The sequence below is a fragment of the Manihot esculenta genome, chromosome 1 (assembly GCF_001659605.2).
Source record: "Manihot esculenta cultivar AM560-2 chromosome 1, M.esculenta_v8, whole genome shotgun sequence".
NCBI classification, from domain to species: Eukaryota; Viridiplantae; Streptophyta; class Magnoliopsida; order Malpighiales; family Euphorbiaceae; genus Manihot; species Manihot esculenta.
In genome coordinates this window covers 23,988,821-24,010,843 of record NC_035161.2, presented here as the reverse complement: position 1 = coordinate 24,010,843, position 22,023 = coordinate 23,988,821, and the positions used below count along the sequence as shown (strand labels likewise).

The window sequence follows — 22,023 nt, the reverse complement described above, 5'->3', positions numbered from 1 at the left end:
TGGAGGTGGTATACTATGTAACACTGTTACAGAATTAAATTTTGAAGGTTCTTGGTTCAATTGGACATCCAATTCAGTATACAGAATTTAAAGTCATAGATGCTGAAAGCGGTGAAACTCTTCCAGATGGATCAAAAGGGATTGTGAAAGTTAAGGGGTCACAAGTGATGCTAGGATACTACAAGGTGATATCTTCCTGAAAGATTCTCATATTTTTTCATCTGCAAGAAATGATATTGTGTCATGCAAATAGTTTGAATTGACGATTTTTTCCTTTCTGGTGAACATTAAAACTAAAGATGACTCAAGGTAGTAGCATATTTGCTAGGGTGTTGGCTGAAATTCTTGATTTTTGGAGGAAAGGGAGGAGGGATTGAAGCCGTGTTTTTAGTTAATGCAGTGAGAGTTTCCGACTAATATGAATAATAGTGGGAATTAGTAGCAACTGGGTGTACAGATAACAGAAACAAGAATATCTTAAATGCAAGTAATATGTGCTTGTCAAGGTCAGATTTACCACAATTTAACCTTTTTTTTTTTTGCCCATTCTTTTCAAGAGGGAAAAAAGGAAGGTTTTTTTTTTTAGCTTGTCGATTTATCGTGATCCAATTTGTTTTCATTTGTTCTGTTTAACTAAGAGTAAAGCAAAAAATAAAAAATAAAAGCTGCAGTTTTTCAAATAGTGGTTAACATTTTCCAATTCTAGCCATGATTCTCATTGTGAATATCTCCACTATCATCATATCACCAAAATTAACCCCGGTCAACCTCTTTGTTTCCTCCAAGATTGTCACTATGTTTTTGTTCATAGTTTTGAAAGTTATAACTGATTGATATATCTGCAGTTCTGGATGCTTTTTCAATTGTATTCTATGCTTTTACTTCTTTAACTATACCTTTTTAGCTGTATACAATGTGCCTAGGATGTATACACAGGTTAAAGTTCTGCTGAATGAATTCAAATATGAAGCGTTTTTTTTTCTTTTTTCTTTCTGGTAAAATGGACTCCTACTAGGATCGAACTTGAGACCTCTTAACTCTAGAAACGACCTTAGTACCAATATGGAGCTTTTTAATTAGCAAAAAATACGCCCATGCCTTAGCACCCGGAATTATCAAAACTGTTGCTTAAATCGCATTTGTGATCCATATTTTGCAAAACACTATTGTTTAATCACTCTTAAGGATCAGGAGGGCCTTAATGTTCAACAAAACTTTAGCATGTTGAAGAATTTTGGGAGGAATTTTTTATTCTATTCCGATTAAATTGATCTTTACAAGGTTTGAGTATTTATACACGAACAATTAATCTAATTTACAAATATTTACAACACATCTAATTAGGAATATTACAATAAAGGTAGGAAAAATAAAATCCCTGTGATCGAGTATAATTAGGATCCCAAAAATCTGAATCCTCCTAATTAGAAACTAATTAAGAACTTTCTATGCTGGTAACACTCTCCTCAAGTTGGTGCATAGATAGCACACATGCCCAACTTGCAAACCAAGATGTGACAAGTCTTATTACTGAGCTCTTTGGTAAACACATCAGCTAGCTGTTCATCGGAAGTCACATGATTTCATCTCAAGACATCATTTATTAACTTTTCTTTAGTGAAGTGACGATCAATCTCTATGTGTTTTGTTCGGTCATGTTGAACTAGGTTGTGAGCTATATTGATGGCAGTTTTGTTGTCACAGTACAAGAGCACTCTTGTATTTTAGAGCTATACTCTAAAAAAAGAATTTTGTAGAATTTTAGAGTATTCTTGTATTTCATTCTTGATTTTTAGAATTGGTTTACATGACTATTTATACATAAAGAATTATAACTAAACAGGAAGCAAATAATCAAATAATAATTACAAAGATAATTAAGGATCCTAATCAAATCAAATCATATCTCAAGAATCGGCAAATAAATCAATACTCTCCTTCAAGTTGGTATATAGATGTCGCACATGTCTAACTTGCAAATCAGATTATGATAGATCTTATTGTTGAGCCCTTTAGTAAATACATCCGCAGTTGTCCAGTAGAAGTCACATGAACTAAGCTCAAGACACCGTTTGTTAATTTTTCTTTAATGAAGTGTCGATCAATCTCAATGCTTTGTTCGATCATGTTGAACTGGATTTTGTGCTATACTGATGGCAGTTTTATTGTCACAATATAAAGTTATTTTGTCTCCCTCGGACAACCTCAGCTCCTCCAATAACTTCTACAACTATAAAAGTTCACACACACCTCGGGCCATTGCTATGTATTTTGCTTCGACACTTGACCGAGCAACAACATTTTGTTTTTTGCTTTTCGAGGTGATAAGGTTTCTTCCCACAACTGTGCAGTAGCTAGCGGCGGATTTTCTATCATCAAGAAATCCTGTCTAATATGCATCTATAAAAGTTTCAACTCGGATGTGACCATATTTGGAGTAGAAAAGCCTTTTCTGTGGCGCAGACTTTAGGTATTTCAAGAAGCGAAGTACAGTCTGCATATGAGTCTCGCGAGGGTCATGCATGAATTGGCTGACTAAGCTAACAACATAGGTCATATCCGATCGAATGTGTGAGATAAATTAACCTTCCTATCAATCTCTGGTATCTTTCAATATCCACGGACTCACCAAATCCTGCTTACATCTTGTGATTATTTTCAATGGGAGATTCTGCTGGTTTACACCCCAACATACCAGTTTCTTTCAAAATATCCAAAATGTACTTTTTTTGGGAGATGAGGATTTCTTTTTCTGATCTAGTCACTTCAATACCTAGGAAATATTGCAGTTTTTCTAGATATTTGATTCAAATTCTTGAGCCAACAACCTTTTTAGTTGAGCCATTTCCTCTTTGTCATCACCTATCACCAATATATCATCAACATACATAATAAGAAGGGTGATCTTACCTTGTGATATTTAATAAACAAAGCGTGATCAGCATTGCCGCTATATCTTGGTTGACATTTTTATTTCTTCCAAAAAGAGATTCAAACTCAGGTTTCTTTCCAACATATATAAGCTATTATGCAGTCTATCATTGCCAATCTTCTTTTGAGTTTGAAGGTCCTGAATAACATAATGGTTAGGAAAAAAAATTTTAATTTTACAGTTAAGTGCTTTGGTGAGAGCATTAACAGATAAAAGATTAACAAAGAAATAACATGAAGAACAGAGGATAACTTGATATTTGGAGTACAAACAATAGAACCAATTCTAGAGATAAGAGTGAAAGAACCATATGCTATTTTGATAGTGTCCTTTTGTAGATATGAAAGATAATTAAGGAAGCATTTAGAGGAGCCTGTCATGTGTCTATTTGCATCAAAATCAATAATCCATAGAGCATTAGTAAGAGACGAAGCATTATGAGAAGCACTTACATTACCCTCACCGGTTGCTTTTATGTCTGCTATGCTCAGGTTAGGAAACAACAATGAAATAACAGATCTAATCCAATAGAACCGGAAAAATAACCCAATAGAAGTTGCGAACACTAAAAAGACTTAACCAACACCAAGAGGACTAAGAAGCAGTGGAAAGTGGCCGGAAATAGCCTGGAAAAAATCACCGACAAAGCCTGGTAAGAAAAATTTGACAGAACCAGAAGCTCACTTACCGGCACAACAGCTCCTGACGCTCACGCGCTCAGAGATCTGGCAGCGGAATCTAGGAACAGGCCGGCGACACTCTAGCAATCTTGCTGGTGGTGGCGGTGAGGCAAAGGGAGGCTCCTAGGTGTCGCAGTACCAATTCAAGGAGTTAGGGTTCCAAAAGCCCTAAAATTGAAATTGATTCAAACTGAAACCCTACAATCAGGTTTAGGGCTCTGATACCATGGAGAGTTTTGAAAGGAATTTTTATTCTATTTTAATTGAATTGATCTTTACAAGATTTGAATATTTATATACAAAGAATCAACCTAATTTAGGAATATTTACAACACACCTAATTAGAAATATCTATAATAAAGGTAGAAAAATAAAATCCCTATTGTCAGAAGCTTACGATTCTCAATTTGAATCTCACGATTCAAATCTATTTTCCAATAAATCGATTCGAATTTATAGGGTGAATCTTAAATGTACTTGAATCTTACGATTCTCGATTCGATTCTACATCCTAGCTATTCAAATCTATAGGGTACATGAATTATGATTAAATAAAAATACTAATAATGAGCAAGGTGAATTAAAGAATTTTTCATCCGTGCAATTAATCATTTAAAAGAGTTTGTTAGTTCTTATATTTTCAACATTTAGGCTCCATTGGTTTCACGGAAAATAATTTTCATAGTTTTTGGCGTTTGGGCACGTAGAAAACTTAGTTAATGAAAAATATTTTTTTGGTCAAACAAAAAAGTAAGTCATTTTCCACATTTTAAGATCTTTATTAAGACCTCTATATATAAATTTGTCAATAAATTTTATATTTTAAATTAAAATTAAGTAATAGAAAATAAGTTATCTTGTTGGAAAATATTTTCCACGAAAAACATTTTTTACATAAAACATTTTTTACGGAAAATAGTTTCCAAATACAAGTTATTTTTTGTAAACAAACAGAGCCTTAAAGATCTTTTTCAGTTTTGCTATAAAAAAATGTATATAAAATATTCCCTTAGCTATGTCTCTTCCACCAACCATTCTTTTTCCTCTCTTTCTTCTTGTCTGTTTCTTTTTTTTTTTTTCTTTTTTCCTTTCGGCTAATTTACTTAACTAATTATAGTTGTTAAATTATGACCATTTTTATTTTTAATATTCTAATATATCATCTTTTTTACTATTTAATTAGTTGATCAAATTTAAATGAAAATTCCGGTATATGTGTGATGATAACTATTATCTTTAATTCCAAAGTTTATAATTGATAACAAAAAACTATATAAAATAATCTATACATATTATTCTATTGTGAAGAATATTTCTAATTAAATAAATATTAATTCTATATTTATCAAAATATGTTATTATGAGATTTTTTTACTTATTTTTAGAATATATATTATTTTTAATTAATTTTTGGAAGTCTTAGCAAATCTTACGATTCGATTCGATTTAATTCTTGATTCATAAAATGAAGATTTTGATTTTCGATTCGAATCTCAATTTGATAACTATGATCAAGCATAATTAGGATCTCAAAAATATGAATTCTCCTAATTAGGAACTTTTTATATTGGTAAACATGTGCACACGACCTTATTTGGTTGAATGCAGATGAGACAAATCAATAACTTGTGAATCAAATGGATAAATTTTGAAGTGTAGGGTATAATTGAGAAGGTATACAAAGTTTAACATATATTGGACTGCTAAAACTTTTTAAAAAAAGGTAAATTACACATTAGTCCCTAAATTTTAACGTAATTAACAGATCGGTCCCTATATTTCTAAAATCAAACACTTAAATCTTTATAAAACCAATCCATTCAAATTGGAAGTCCTTCCATCCATAATTCCGTTAGTTAACTAGTAAAAGAGAATAAACATTTTAAATACCTAAAATACCCTCATAAACACTTAAATCCTTTCAAATATAGGCGAATAATTTTATATTGTCTAAACTACATTTTGTTTTCAAGTTTTAGCATAATTGATGGATCAGTCCTTGTATTTTTTAAAACTAAATCCTTAAATCCCTCTAATCCATTTGAAATTACAGTTGTTCCATCCATTATAGACATTAGTGCATTGCTAGCGAATGATTAAATTTCTTCTCAAAGTATAATTTCTTCCTAAAATACTCTTTACAAAAATTTACAATCTATTTAAAGGTTACTTAGTACTACTTAAAAATAGCTGAAATCGTAAATATTTTCTAAAAGTTTTGAAGTTATAAGTATTGAAGAATAAATGGAAATTGAAGAACAAAAAGTGTTAAAAAATTAGTTAAATGAGATATTACAGACAAAGTCTTCTTTCAAATAGAAAATAAAGGATCAAAATATTTGAATTATAACTGTTAAATTTAGGTCAGACCTAACTCACCCCAAAAGCTAGCTCAAGGGAGAGGAGTGTCTATGGCTCATATAAAGGGCATATTACCCCTTTCCACAACCGATGTGGGATTCAAGTACACTCCCTCACGCCCAGAATTTTATTGATGCGTAACATATATATGGGAGATCCAACATCGGATGGGGAGGCTCTGATACCATGTTAAATTTGGATCAGACCCAACTCACTCCAAAAGCTAGCTCAAGGGGGAGGAGTGCCTATGGCTCATATAAGGGGCACATTACCTCTTTTTACAACCGATGTGGGATTCAACAATAATAAATGAGGATGGACTGATTATAGAAGGTTTTACCTGTACACTTTTAAAAAAAAGGGACCGATCCATTAATTATGCTAAAACTCAATGACTCAAGTATAGTTTGTCCATTTAAAAAGGATAATAAAGACATTTCTACACTTTTAACGGCAAAAATGGAGGGAGAGACCTCTAATTTGGACGGACTGATTATAGAGGAATTTAAGTGTTCGGTTTTAAAAATACAGGTCGATCCGTTAATTATGCTAAAATTTAGGGATTAAAGTGTAATTTACCCTAAAAAATGCATTAGTTTCTAAAAATCCAAATAAAGAATAGTTTGTGATTACAAATTTATTAGTTAAGCGACAATATTGTTGTTACAAAGATATGCGATAAAATATTGGGAAACCATGATTAGAAATAGTTGATGGGTCTTGGTCACATTTGTTGTACTTTTTGCAATAAAAAGTTAGAATTACGACCCATGGTATTCTGTTCTATTATTAAAGATATGCAACATATTTTGAGTCGTATATGTGAATTTAGTGCAAATCGCAGTCTATAGTATTACAAGTAAAATTCAAATTGCGTTTCCCTTTTCAATTAGCCTTATCAAGTATGAATATTTCCAATTACATTAATCTTTTATTGTTGGAACAGAACAAAGAAATGGAATGAATCTTTTAGTCTTCTAACCAAACAAGAAATGGAATGATTCATCCTGTTGTACTTATTCCATATTTTTACGATATGTATCCCATTTATTACCTCATGCCAACAATGGTACTTGTGAAATAACTTATATTTACTTTTATTTGAGCAACTGAAAATTTACAATCATGTCCATGAACTCTTCTAGTATTTATTCAGGAGTTCTTTTTTTTTTTTCTCTTTTCTTCCAACTGTTTTATTTTTTTGTTTTTTTTTCTATTAATTAGCATAACAAATTTTAGTCACAATAATTGCCCCAAATTGTTAATTATGCAACATGTTTGTATTAATGTTCCATTAGAATCCAATGGCCACAAAGCAAGTGTTAGATGAGGATGGTTGGCTAAATACTGGTGATATAGGTTGGATTGCTCCTCATCATTCAGTAGGGAGAAGCCGTCATTGTGGAGGTGTTATTGTCCTTGAAGGGCGAGCTAAGGATACCATAGTTCTTTCAACAGGTATGCTTGAAGTATATTTGTTTTCTTTGTACAACATTGCAGTTTTTGAATCTTCTCTCTCCAGAGATGCCACCTCGTTTTAAGCGATATGCACTCAGAATCAGTTGGAAAGCATTTTATGAACCCTTGGTTAATGCATAGTCATCAGCCGCTTTCTCCATTTATGTACTACTGCTTGATGCATATAATTGTTGGACTTTTCGTAGAATGAAATTTGTGGTTAGCATTAATAATCAATTTCTCAACGTGTATTTTGTCAATCTTCATTTTGTAACTTTGCTTCGGTGGTACATTTTTTGTAATATAAAGAGTATCTATAATAGCTGCATGATTATGCCATATATAATTATAAATTATGCTCTTGGTATTCTCTTTCGATTCGAAATTGTTCAAAGTTTTTGGCTACTTTATTTATTTTCAGAACTTATGTTTTCATCGAATGCGAAAGGAGACTCTAATGTTGGAATAGGATTCTTTGGTTCAACTCTATTTGTGGTCGAACTTATTCTCATTGTGTTTTTTCTCTGATGTGACTATGCATATCAAAGCAAGTTGCATTTAACTAGCCAACTTTCTTTTGGGAAAATAGGTGAAAATGTTGAGCCCTCGGAGCTTGAGGAAGCTGCTTTGAGAAGTGCTCTTATTCAACAGATTGTTGTTGTTGGCCAGGTATTTTCCAATGATCTATTTTCCAACTAGTTAGCAGCCTTTGCACATGTTTGAGCAATTCTCGTTATATTGTTACGTTTTTTTTTTTTTTTCTAAATTCATCAACATATATGTATTCAGGATCAACGTCGTCTTGGAGCTATAGTTGTTCCAAATAAAGAAGAGGTTTTACTAGCTGCTAAACAGTTGTCCATTATAGATGCCAATGCTTCTGACCTGAGTAAGGAAAAGATGACCAGCCTGGTAGATGAAGAACTCAGGAAGTGGTAACAGTCTTGAACTTGAATTATTTCTTAATGCAGTAATTAACAATTGTGCATGGTGTTGTTTTCTAATTCTAGGGGTTTCTTTAGTAAATAGGAACTTCTAAATAAATAAGATCTTCTTAGACGTCTAGTTATGGTTCTTTTTGTAAATTTAAGTAGATTAGAAGAGTTTGGTGGGTGCAAGGAAAGATGTGGAAGTTCTTTCCGAGATAGGTGATGTCGAGCACGGGAATGAAAGATTTACCTTTTTGAATGTTTAATTCTAGTTTACTACCATGAATTAGGCCATTTTATTTTCATGCAAGGCTCATATGGGAACTTCAAAAGAGGGTAAATTATTACTTCAGCTTATCTAAGGACAAAGCTGTTCCGTATAATTAGGTCTATGTTCGACTCGGTCAATGACTCAATCCTGTGAGCCTAAATCTAAAGCTTATTCTGTCGAATAGCAAGTTTGAGTTAGCCATCCTCAGTATGGTTCTACTCATTTTCAGTATTGCAAGCACCTCTAATTAAAATAATAATAATAAAAGCACAAGGCCTATTTTGACCTTTAAAATAGGACAATGGACATATAAGCTCTTTAAAATAGGACAATAGACATTTTTTTTAAGATCCAGAAAATCCTTTCAACTATGGAAATAGATTAAATAAAATATGTAAATTTTAAAAATAAATCGAATATAACATTGAAGGACACATGAGTCCTTCAAATTCTAAAAAAAAAAAATTAACTCAAATTTTCAAATTTTTCAAATATATTAAATAAACTTTTATTTTTAATTCATTTTATTTTTCATATTTTATCACATTGCTCCATGACTAATGTTCATCAATGATATTTATGAGCTTATATTATCTATTCATCTTTCAACAAGATGATTTTATTAGATCATAATTAAAATAATAATCGTGATTACGAAGAAGACAATAAATTTTTATAAAAGATTTTTAAACTATTTAATAAAAAACAATTTATCAATTGGCTATAGAATACACTAAATGATCATCATAATGTTACAAATTGAATATATAATATAGCTTAAAAGAACCTCTTGCACTAGAACGCTTTCATGTATGGCTTTGGTTGGATTTGAATTGAAATAAATTATAACCTATTTTCTTTTCTTTTTTTTCTTTTTCTTTTTCTTTTTTTAATCTATTTTAAAAGTTGAAAGATTCATTTATCCCATTTTTAAATTTGAAGGGCATATATGTCAACATATTTCGTTTATTTTAAATATTTAAAAGACTCATTTGACTACTTGAAGGGCTTAATTAGACTAAAAAAAAAGTTTTAAGAGCTCATATGAATATTGACTAATATTTTAAGGGTCAAAATACGCTTTTGCCTTAGAAAGAAAAGGAAGAAGTGAAATGAATGTGATACAATGTAAGAGCAACATTTGGTTATTTGACATCAAACATTCACCAGCATAAATACAAGTTGGTTGCACATATGGCAATACAAAATCTAGGTTTGATAAATCTGAAGGTGGTAAAAGTATTTGTTTAAAGAAGAAAGTAAAAAGACCTTGACTGTTATTTCTAGGATAAACAAAATTTATATGTTCAGATTTTTGGTCGTAAGTTTGCAATTTTATAGAGCTTCTTAATTTTAGTAAAGGTAGCAGCAAGTCTGTCGAGCAGGTCAAAATTAAAACAAAGAGGTCACTATTAATATTTTTACCACTTAAAATAAACAAAGGAAAACTTAGTTACATGTTTTTCCTCATGCTATAATTGATTTTTCTTTAATTGCTGACAAAATTTTACTTTTTCCAAACTTGGTTATTTTGACTGATTGGATATAATTACAACCAAGTTAAAAAATAAGGAAAAATTTGCAAAAGTTAGAAGGATTGGAAATACTACAAAATAAACCCAAAAATTACTGATTCTTATGACGCCTTGATCTGATTTTCTATTATGGTTAATGTTTTAATTTATATTAATGATGTAAATAAGTTTAAAATTTGTGATTTTTTTCTTTTTTCTTTTTATTTATTTATATGTATGTTACACATACTTGTCCAAGTTTAGCAATAATTGATACCAATAATAAATGTTAGTCCATATATAAAAGCATTAGTTATCACTGAATATTGAACTAATATGGATATTTCAAGTCATTAACGCTAGATTTTTACATTATTTATTATGTTCCATCCTCTTGCATTTTTTAGTAGTCTCACGATTTGCATGTGAAATAAACTTAACTATCTCATGATTGCAAATATATTATCCTCGTTTTGTATAAATGATTTTATAAGAAAAAAATTTAAATGAATTCTTATAAAATTATTCATAATTTTATTTCTATACATAAAAAATTTTAAATTCTTCAATTTTAAACAAGAATTTTATAAAAAAAATTCAATTGAATTGAATTTTTACAAAATTCTTGATTCCAAATAGAAGGAATATGATGTGTAGTACTTGTGGTTCATTTTGTTTGACCATATAAACAACTAAAAGATTCTGCATCTCTACCATAACTTTTCATAATTCTATGGAGAAAATCTTTTTCTTTCAGTTTCCTTTTGCATTATTGTGCTCTTTCATTGAAAGAAGAAACATGATGGAATGCCGCCCTTTACTCTTTTTCTCTCTTTTTGATTTTGCTTGCCTTGGCCGTTGGGGACTGAGAATTGCTTCTTTCTTTGTACTCAAGTATCCATGTGTGCTTTTGCTTGACGTAGTTGCAAGAAAGGAATTGATACAATGCATTCTTTTTTTCAGGAAAAATAATTAAAATTTTAGGACTATTTAATATAAGAGTCGGATGCAACAAGTAACTAATGGTTGTTACTATTAACTGATAGCTGATGGTAACTTATTTATGTTATGTCTTTGGTTATACAGTATAATAAATAAAATGACTAATAAAATATATCAAATAATTTATTTTACTATCAAAATAAGAATATAATTATTAATTTAGTATATCATAGCACATTTTATTATTGAAATAAATATATAAATATTAATTATTATAGCATATCATTTATTTAGATAATAAATATGTAATTACAATAGATAAATAAAAATCCAATAATGCAAAAAAAATATCGGCTTATATTATATATAAAGATTGAAAGAAGGATAAATGTTTTTTTTTTTTTTTTTTAAATCTTGAAATATTAGTAGTTGATCATAAGCAACTTTAATTTTCCAACTTTTTGAACTGTAGTAGTTCAATGGACCTATCAGCTGAATAATGGTGGTCTGATATTTTTACTAAAACAAGTATTTTGGAGCAGTTAGGTGAAAGCTACTTAGCTGCCTCTCTCTGACCTCTTTCCCAAACAACCACTTGGAAAAAGAAAAGGAAATACTTTTATAAACAATAATAGCAGATTTCCCGTCTTCTATTATTATTATTATTTGTCTAATTCAATACTCCAATGAGCAGGACATCAGGCTGTTCATTTCAAATTGGACCAATCCTTCTTGTGGATGAGCCTTTTACAGTAATTGCCCTCCCTTTCACCTCATTAACATTTATATTTGAGCAATGAGTACCATTTGACTCGATTACGATCTCTTATTGCAGATTGAAGATGGCTTGATGACCCCAACCATGAAAATCCGACGGGACCGAGTCTTGGAACGCTACAGGGAGCAGATAGCCAATCTCTACAAATAGTTCATGAAAGCAAATATATACAGGAAACTTTAAGAAGAAATAAATCAAGGGCCCTGAAATATTGCCAGAAGAAAATGGTCTCAACCCAATTAAGTTCCCGTATTAGTCTTGCATTTTGATGTATTATCCCTGCGCGTCAATTGCTGCGGTTTGTCTGCTAAAGTAGCATTTTGTTTTTAATGTCAAGAGTTCCAAGTATACTCTTCTATGCTCGTGGTGTCATTATATGCAAGTGAATAATTTTGGCCTGCTAGGTGGCTCGGTTTTGGCCCTAATAAGAGGTGACTTTTTGACATGTGGCGTTGTGATGAATTAGACTATAAGCTCTAATTTGATTTCATCGATAGGCAGGTGAAACACAACATCATGTCTAGGTCCTATGTAATCCATACAAATAAACCAGGTCTCTGGAAGTTAAATAAGAAAGTAAACCCATCTAAAGGTCCAACATCTTCTAAAAAGTCTCTAGAGAAAGCCCAAAGAAAACAAAATCATAGAGACTCTAAATCTGGTTGTACAACTTAATCGGCGTCTTCCTTTGTTTCCGGAGAAACCAGCCGGCGATGCTGGTAGAGGTAAACGAGAAGATTTTCTCTTGCTTCACGAGTTTTAAAGGACATGTAAACGCACTGAAGAGTAAGAGAGAAAAAGAAACACAATCAAGCAAAAGTCTTTTAGAACGCACGAAAATAGAGCTAATGAAAGGCGAAGCACATGCAACAAAAGAATTGGGTTGGAAGAAAGAAGACAGAATCTTCCTTAACTATGTCAAGCTCTCCACTTTAGTAGTGGTTGATAAAATTTTAGATGATTGTTCTTTGGATTAAATTGAACTTGATTTTTCGTTTTTTTTATTATTTATTATAGCAAAAGTGCTTATCTTGGACCTTATAGTTTTTCCCAATATTGTTTATATAACTAATTTCCTTGGCTATATAAGTTTAAATTGCTTACTCATTTGCGGCTTCAACTTTACTTCTTCTTTCTTTTATTTTCTTTTATTTTATTTTATTTTATTTTGTATTTTACTCTTTTCTTATCAAATTATATATTTAAAAATATAACCTTTGAATTATGATTCATCTCTCGTAAGTTTATTTTATGATGAACTTGGATATTCAGAAATTAAGTTTTGAATTTCTTATTTGAGTAGAAGAAAAAGGTAAAACGCAGAAAATAAAAGTTTTGGCCTTTTGAGTAATATATGCGATGTAAGCTCATATGCATCATTAAAGTAAGGGATTACTTAACAATGAAGGATATTTTATTTAGGAATATCTTATTTAATTTATTTTTAAAATTTGAATAATTTATTTTAGCTTCTTGTAGGGTCAGACTCAAAAAATTATATGGGTTTTTTTTAACTACTAGACAAACTTTAAGCACTTAAATTAGTTTTATATATGTTTTGATACAATAATATAATAATTTTACTCTATACAATTATTAGGATGATGCTTTATATATTTCTTATCATATTCAATTTTATTTAAAAATATCCTTTTATTTTTTCGTAATAAATATTTCAAAATTTATATTGTCAAACGAAAAATTATTAGATTCAATTCTAACTCAACATAAGTAATGAAATAAAATTAGAAATAACATTACCGGGGCTTAGCTTAATTCGATAGCTTTTGCGATTATTAATTAACAAAAAGTACAATCATGAAAAAGTTTTATAATAATTAAAATAAATAAATAAAAAATAATTTTTAACAATGTAATATTATGTGAAGAAAAAATATGGTATCGATTTTGAAAGAAAATATTTCTACTACAATTCCAAGCAGAAATTTTGAATAGGAAAAAAATATTTGAATATGTGAGTTAGGTATTGATTGTAAGCACAATTTATATAATTGTCTAAAAAACTAGTGCAATCCTGAGATGTAGGATATATATTAAACTATCTATTCAATCTTTGCATGAGAAAATAATTTAGTCCTAGGTATCGATGAGGTATCATAGCTCAAAAAACACTTTTTGAGTGCGCACGCAGTTTTGACAAATGTTCTACTTAGATTTTGGTGTCAGAATTTCAATGAAATATTCATTAGAATATGGATTTAGAGACAAAATAAAAAAAAAAAAAAAAATCTTAGGATAGAATAAAATAATTTTTCATAAATAAATTTTTAAAATGTTAAAGTATCAACCTCAAATTTTATTATAATTAAAATATTTTATTTTAAATATTATTTTATTAATATTATGTTTTTTGAAAATTTTGAATTTTAAAGAATCAGTCATAGATTTATTAATAATATTAATTTCATTAATCGTGTAATTTTATTTTTCATAGGTGTTTTCATATTTTTAATTTTTAATCTTAAATTATGATGTCTTTAAAAAAATTATTTACATATATCATTATAACAAATTGAATCAATAAATTCATTAATTGAATATATTTTAATATTAAATTATTTGAACTATAAAATAACTAATATTTTTATTTTAAATGATTAATTAATAATTAAATATATAAATAAATTAAGAGGGTCAACTAAATATTTGGGACACAAATAGTTTGGTTGTTTAAATGAATTTGTATTAATTTGAATTATTTTTAATATGTAATTTTTATTTTGTAAAAATAAAAAAAAAATTAAATATGTGTACAGGCCCTTCACTTCACACTCTTTGTTTTTCTCGAATGTCCACCGGGCACCACCCTTTTTACCAGCAGCGACTCAACTGCCTTGACTAAGAGCAGCTCCGGAAAACACCAACAACCCAGAACAACCGGAGATATGAAAAACGACAACCGTGTTTTCGGAATGAGTAAAGTTTAAAATCTCCTATCTTAGTAATCCAAACATCCAATCACAGTGATTCTAGTAGATATGGGCTCTTAGTGAAGAGAGCTGATGAAATTAATCTCGCTGAATTGGGTCCACGTTTTCAGCACAAGTGAGGGAGAAACTGTCACTTTTCGGCTAATCCGGTCGTCACTCGGATGATCCAAAACTACTTCTCCAACTCCTCTCGTTGAGGCCTCGTGTGTATATTAATTTTATAATTTTTTGACCTCAAAAAATTTTAGAAATTCATAAACTTGGAGTTGAATTTTCAGGCTCTTTGAGAAAATATTTTATTTAAAATTTTAATTAAAAAATATTCTTTTTAATAATAAAATTATATATTATTAATTAAAATTATACTATTTTATAAAATAAAATTTATATTTAAAAAGAAAATACTTTAACCAATTAAATTAAAGATCTAATTACAATTATCAAATTTAACTACATTTATTATTAGAAATTTTAATGTTCTTTGTCCTTCCACTTTTATAAAGTCATTCTATTTCATTTTTTATTAATTATATTTTATTAAATAAAATAATTTAAATTTAAAATAAAAATATTATTTCAAATAAATATTTAAAATAATTTATCTAATATTATATTAAATAATATATATGGTCAAAAAATAAAATTTTCACTTTCAGTATTTAAAAGGTTTTCATTTTTAAAATTAAAGAAAAAAACTGTCTTTTTTTTCTTTGATTACTTTTTTATTTAATGAGATGCTTATATGAAAATATATATATATATATTTTAAATTAAAAAATTATATGTATTTTGTATCAATATTGTATAAAATATCTGAAAAATTAAATTAAATATAAATATAAATAAAATTAATTTAATAGTAAAAAAATTATAAAATTAAAGAGAAAATTGCTTAATTTTTTAATTTGAAATATATAATTATTTTAAAGAGTTAATGATAAAAAGTTTGTAATTTTAATTTTATTATAATTATATTTTTATTTGCTAATTAAAATTTAATTTTTTACCGTTATTTCAATTGTAATATGTTTTCATTTATACCATTAAAAAATTAATAAAATTGCTATATCAGTCATATTATTATGCCACCCAAAGTTTAGAATTAACTGTTAAAAAAAAATTTATTTTATTTTTATTATAATTTTATAATATATTTTTATTTTTTTTAATTAAATTATATTATTTTAATGTCTGACCAAATACACTAATATATAGTTAGAGATTTATAAAATTACCAAATTTCTTTTTTTACTATTAAATGTATTTAAAAATTACTATTATTATTATTCAATTTTATTTTAATTTTTATCAATAATGTCATAATAATAATAATAATTTATCTTAATTTTATTTTGACTAAAATCATTTTTTTTTAAATTGATTGGCTAAAATCATTATCACTTGATTTTTCTTGAATCTATATAATATGTTTACTATTTAGCATTACTTTTAAAAATATCATTAAAAAAATAACTTTATTAAATGTATTCGTTATAAAATATTAAAAAATAATTTAAAATAATATTTATCATGATTCAATTGAAAAATATTAAAAATAATAAAATAACTTTTTAAGATATTTTTTTAATTAATCCTTTTAACTCTTATGTATAATATTAATCCACCACTTTTTTTTAAATTATACTAATATTTAGAATAAATTTTAAAAAAAATAATAAAATAAATAATTATAAAAAAATTCTATACTTTTAATTTTGTATTCTAAACTTTTAAATAATTATCAATTTTACTATGAAATTTGTTGATATAGCATTAACGGTGCAAGTGGAGTATGATTAGAACAATTTTAAAGATTAAATTTTAATTAAAAAAATATATACCATGTAATTACAATAAAATTATAAATACTGATTTTTTTAACCAGTAACCCTTTTTTAAATCATTGAGAAAATTGATTAAACTTTAACAAATTCAAATATTACAAAAATACTAAATTAAAATAAGAGAAACCTAATACATATATAAAAATCAAACCCAATATAAATTTAAATTAAATAAGAATACACAAATTGTTGGAGATTAAAAGAGTGGTACAAATGATATATCTAGAAATTGAAAAACCTAACAATGCAATTAGAATATAAAAAATTGAAGGTGTGCTTGAATCTTCAGACAGAATTAATGGTGCCCAATTTAGACTTAATTTTTTTCATAGTAGCCTTCTCAATTTGAACCCTTTATCAAGTAAAATATAAAATTTTAATTTTTAAATATTATAAATATTACTCGACTTATAATAACATTCAATATTATTTTAAAAAAAATGAATTAAGTTTGTATTAATTTAAATATTTTAATTTGTGAAGTTAAAAAAAATAGAACTTTTCATTTTTAATTTAACATAATATAATTAAACAATTAAATTAAATTTTTTTGAATAATAACAGACTATAATGATTTTTTTAAAAAAAATTATAATTTAATTTAAGATAAAATTTGAATATAAGTAATTTAAATATTAAAAGAATTATTTTTTGATAAAATTTAAATGACTATAATTTAAATGTTAAGAGATTTTATCGCTTAATTTGAATTTAAATAAAATATTAATATAATTAAATAATTAAATTAAAAAATTTTAAATAACAATAAATTTATAATTAGCAAAACATCCTAAAGATATTTTAGAAAATCCCAATATTCCTTCTCTTTCTATAGATTATACGCATTTAATAGTTGAATATTAAAGCTCATGTACTATTTTTAATAAAATAAAATAAAATATAAAAGTAAAAAAAAAAATATTTTAGGACGTATTTGGAGTTATGGGGCTATTTAGTTAAAATAAATTAAAATGCACTTATTTAGAGCCATTGAAATGTATAAAGGTGGATTTGAATTTATTTCTAACTTTTTATTGTGTTTTTTTCCCATTCGTCTCAGAATAATAATTTTTTATTTATATTAATATTGTTAGAGTCTATCTCAATTTTTTATTTTTATTTTTATTTTTATTTTTATGTGCATATTAATCAAGCAAATTTGTGTTTAATAGATAAATAAAATAAATATATGTAATAAATCAAAGAAAAAATTACTATGTGATTCTTATATTATATATCAACTCATTAATTTATCTCTCGATTTTAAAAAATATATTAAAATTTTTTTATTTGAAAACCCATCATATAAAAATTTAATAATAGACTTTTTATAAATTTAATAAATTAACTAATAAATTTTTCTATACCGCAAAACTAAATAATAAAATATTTAATTACCAAAACTAATAGAAAGACTAATTAATAAACTTTTTATAATATCAGACACGTTTTAATGTATTTTTTAAAATTGAAAGACGAATCAAAAGATTTTTCCATAATATTGGACTAAATAGTAATTTTTCCTAAATCAATATCAAATTTGAAGAATTATTTGGGCAATTTGTTACTCAGAAAGCTATTTACATAAAATGAATAGCCAGCGTTTTCTTTTACAACTTCCAATATATTTTATTATCATTAATTCTTAATGTTCTATGCATATTTATCATACCTATGTATAATAAACTTACACCAAAATCTCACATCTTTACCCCAAAATAATTCCTATAAATTACAAAAAAAGAAAAAAAGAAAAAAAGCAAAAGCAACAGCAGCACAACAAATTAATTACAGGTAAGAGGAAAGAGCTGATACAGATATTTTCCTTGTATGCATATGTGATTATCAGTTGTTTTCTAAAATCTTCTGGAATAATATTCTAATAAAATCCTACGCAATATTAAATTCTGTTCAAAGTTTCTCCAACATACCCAGAATAAGTAAACCTGTAATGATCTTCTTCTGCAAAACCAATACTAGGATCCTTTCCCTCCCTCAGCACCTTCCTAACTCTCTCTATTCTCTCAAGAATACCCTTGACTGCTAAATCAAATGCATCTTCAATGGTTTCCATTCTAGACCTGGGATCTGCATATATAATTCTTGGAATGATTTTTATAACCTCCTCTCTCATAGCCAATACTCTATTCTCTGGTATTCTAAGTAATGTCTGGTTTATGCCAGCTCTCCAATCTTCAACATCTTCTACAGGTATATACACAGAATATTTACTATAATTCTTTGGTAAATGCCACTTATATTGGGCATAGGCTGTACCTGGATTAAAGAAAACAGGAATGCACCCTGCCAGGATAGAATCAAATATGGATCTCCTTGTGTATGAATCCCCTGGAGGCTGCAAGCAAAATACTGAATTCTGAAATAATTTCATCACATTCACTGGATTATCACAATTAATAGCACCATTAACACCATAATCACACACTAACAACTTGCACAAATCTTTTGAAGCTAGGCATTCTTCAATAATCTTGCTTCTGATAGAATCTTGAAGATCAGGCCTTGGAGCACCAGCAAAAGAAAATAAGAACGGCCTTGTTTGTCTTCTCATTTTATCTTGCCATTGAAACACTTCACTTTCTTTTGAGGGATGAAAACAAGTTGGGTATGGTATAGCATAATCATTTTTCCATGAACTTGACTCAATTGCTAACATTGACATGTTATTAGATTCTGGCAAAAACATAAGCTTGCTACCCCAATCAGACTCATTATCAGTTTGCCTTCTAAAATCCCAAGCAATTCTCCCTGCAACAAAGAAATGGTCTCTACCGAACATTTTCTTCCACTCAGGTTTTTCAACAAGCCACCTTACAAGCTCAAAAGCAGATTGATCTCTCACTGATATATTAAAATGCCAAAGATATCTGCTAATATCAATACCAGCATAAAATGGCACATAAATAGCTGAGGCAAGCGAAGAATCATTGGTTAAGCACTTGTATTTCTTCATCCTGAAGTGGAAAATGACTTCCAACAAGAATTGATTAGTAGAATGCCAACTCTTGTTTGATAAAATTGCTTGAGAATTTTCTACTTCATGACCCAGAGCAGAGTTAACCAAATAAGGACACATGTTATGCTCAGTCCCTGCGGTGATAGACCCACAATTTTCAAGCAAATCTTGGTTGAATCGGCTAGGGATATGATGAATATAAACATATCGACCCAAACAAAAATCTTTAACAGGTTTTTGTTGAACATTGTCCTCTCTAAGATCATCAGCTTTAACAGGTTTTTTTTGCACATTCTCCTCTCTAAGATCATCAGCTTTGAGTTTTTGTTGCACATTGTCCTCTCTAGGATCATCGGCTTTGAGTTTTTGTTGCACATTGTCCTCTCTAAGATCATCAGCTTTGATGGGTGCAATGGAGGTTTGGTTGAGAATTTCAGGGAGCTGAGGGGATTTTGATTTGTGGGTAGAGATTGAATTTTCATAATTAGCGAATGGAACAGTGACTCTTTCTTGGATTCCAATTAGGGCTGAATAATCAAAGCCAAACAATACAAAACATAAAACAAAGGAGATAAGAATGACCAGCCATAGTTGATGGTTGCAGCAATTTCTGGTGATTGGGTTCTCCATCTTGTCTTGATAATCTTCCCAAAAAAAAAAGCAGAAAAAATAGTTTTCTTGGATCAAAATACACAATTTTGGGTGGTAATTGGGAAGAGAAGATGAAAAAGAATTAAAGCTAAACCTGGTTTTGTTTGGATTCATGCCTTTCTATGATTACAGGGGCAAACGTTCCGACACATTCTTTTTTTGGCCGATTGAAAACAAACAACTTGACAATTCCCATAGCAAAATTCAGGTTTTTGTTAATAAGAGAAGGAACTGGAACAGCAATCTCTTGGCCAAACTTTATTTAAAAATAGTTAAAAAAAAAAGAATTGAATTATAAGGAAAAAAATAAATTGTAATCAATTTTTTATTTAGAAATTAAAAATACCAGAAATTATTTTTTATTTGAATTTATATCTTATTAAAAAATTTTTTTAAAAAAAATTAACATGTCAATCCATAGCTAAATCCCAGCCAATAAGCCACACAAAAACAACCATTTCTAAGACCTCCAATGTTAAAAGTGAAAAAACTTATAACAATATCAAAATAAAATCATAAAAAAATAGGATAAAACTATGGGTAACTCGTGGGTGATCGTATTCGATTTAAATTAAAAAAATCACCTTATCGAATTAATTTAAAATTTTAGTTTAATTTTTTATTTATTTCGATTCGATTTGATTCTTAATTTTAAAAATTTTAATTATTTCAGTTCGATTTTGATAAGAAAAAAATTTAAAAAATCGAACCAAACCGATTAGTGGTAATAATATATTATTTTCAATAATATAGGGATTAAATTATACTAAAATTAAAATATTCCAATTAAATTTTAAAATATTAAAAATAGAGTGTAAAAAATAAAAAATTTATTAAAAATTAAAATTGATCAAATTGAACTGGATCAAACCGAATTAAACTGGTTCTATTCGATTCGTTTTCTGATCAAAATTGATTCGATTTTTATAAATATTAAATTTTTGATTTTCAGTTTATTTGATTCGGTTCGATTTTAAATTGAATCGATCGAATGCTCACCCCTAAGTACCATGTTAACTCGCTACCGAATTAACTTACTCCGATTCACCTTTATAAAATACATGTCTATAATTACACACAACTTTCCCAAACTCAAAAGAATTGTCCACACCAGACTATGTGATCAGCTCAAATTTCCCTCAAGGGGAGGATTTCTACCACACAAGGATTATAACCATGACCAAAACAGCTTGTCATACTCGCTATAGACGTACCTTCAGAATTTCTAACCACAGCACCGAAAGCAGTCTTCTCCAAATTGCTCATAACAGATTGCATTTAAGCCGACCATCCCTAAGCTACTGCCATATTCTATCTTGCTCATCTATAGTAGGATTTTGAACCACTCGAGAACCTTCATAGTCGTTCAAATAAGGAATAGCTGAATTAACCAACTCAACAAGGATACTATTCTTTCTTTGAAAAATTCTAAGATTCATATGATAGTGCAAAATCTACAGAATGTAGGCAGTAGGATTCCTAATCTCATCCTTTGAAATCTAAAGGAGAAAACTATGAATTTCTTACTAATTAGAATTCATGGAAAACTAAAATAGTATTGGGTTTCAATGGTATTGAACACAGCGTAATTTTTCACCGTGAATCATGTTTAAACAAAAAAACAATAATATTAAAGAGAAAATAAATATTTTTTATTTTTTTTAGCACAAATCACAAATCGTCCACTCAAAATAGTTCTAAGGGTTTGAAGAGTAAAGAGGTTTTAAGTGCCTTT

General features: G+C 28.2%; 2 protein-coding genes across 3 annotated transcripts in view; one reads left to right on the top strand and one right to left on the bottom strand.

Annotated features, from left to right (window-relative positions):
- Window positions 1–12,309, top strand: part of LOC110627115 (probable acyl-activating enzyme 16, chloroplastic) — a 58,058-nt gene extending 45,749 nt beyond the window's left edge. Inside the window, exons 13-18 of one of the 2 annotated variants that reach the window (XM_021773358.2) lie at window positions 48–185; window positions 7,272–7,431; window positions 8,021–8,100; window positions 8,221–8,366; window positions 11,782–11,839; window positions 11,923–12,309. In XM_021773358.2, coding sequence (XP_021629050.1) covers window positions 48–185; window positions 7,272–7,431; window positions 8,021–8,100; window positions 8,221–8,366; window positions 11,782–11,839; window positions 11,923–12,015 — 675 coding nt within the window. In that variant the 3' untranslated portion in view covers window positions 12,016–12,309. The remainder of the gene's footprint in view (window positions 1–47; window positions 186–7,271; window positions 7,432–8,020; window positions 8,101–8,220; window positions 8,367–11,781; window positions 11,840–11,922) is intronic. The other variant, XM_021773366.2, reaches the window with a different exon arrangement.
- A 5,874-nt stretch (window positions 12,310–18,183) lies between these two features.
- On the bottom strand, window positions 18,184–20,485 carry LOC110617037 (probable xyloglucan galactosyltransferase GT14). The gene has a single exon (XM_021759658.2). The coding sequence runs from the start codon at window positions 20,400–20,402 to the stop codon at window positions 18,561–18,563; it is 1,842 nt and encodes a 613-aa protein (XP_021615350.2). The 5' UTR covers window positions 20,403–20,485; the 3' UTR covers window positions 18,184–18,560.
- Window positions 20,486–22,023: the final 1,538 nt, after the last annotated feature.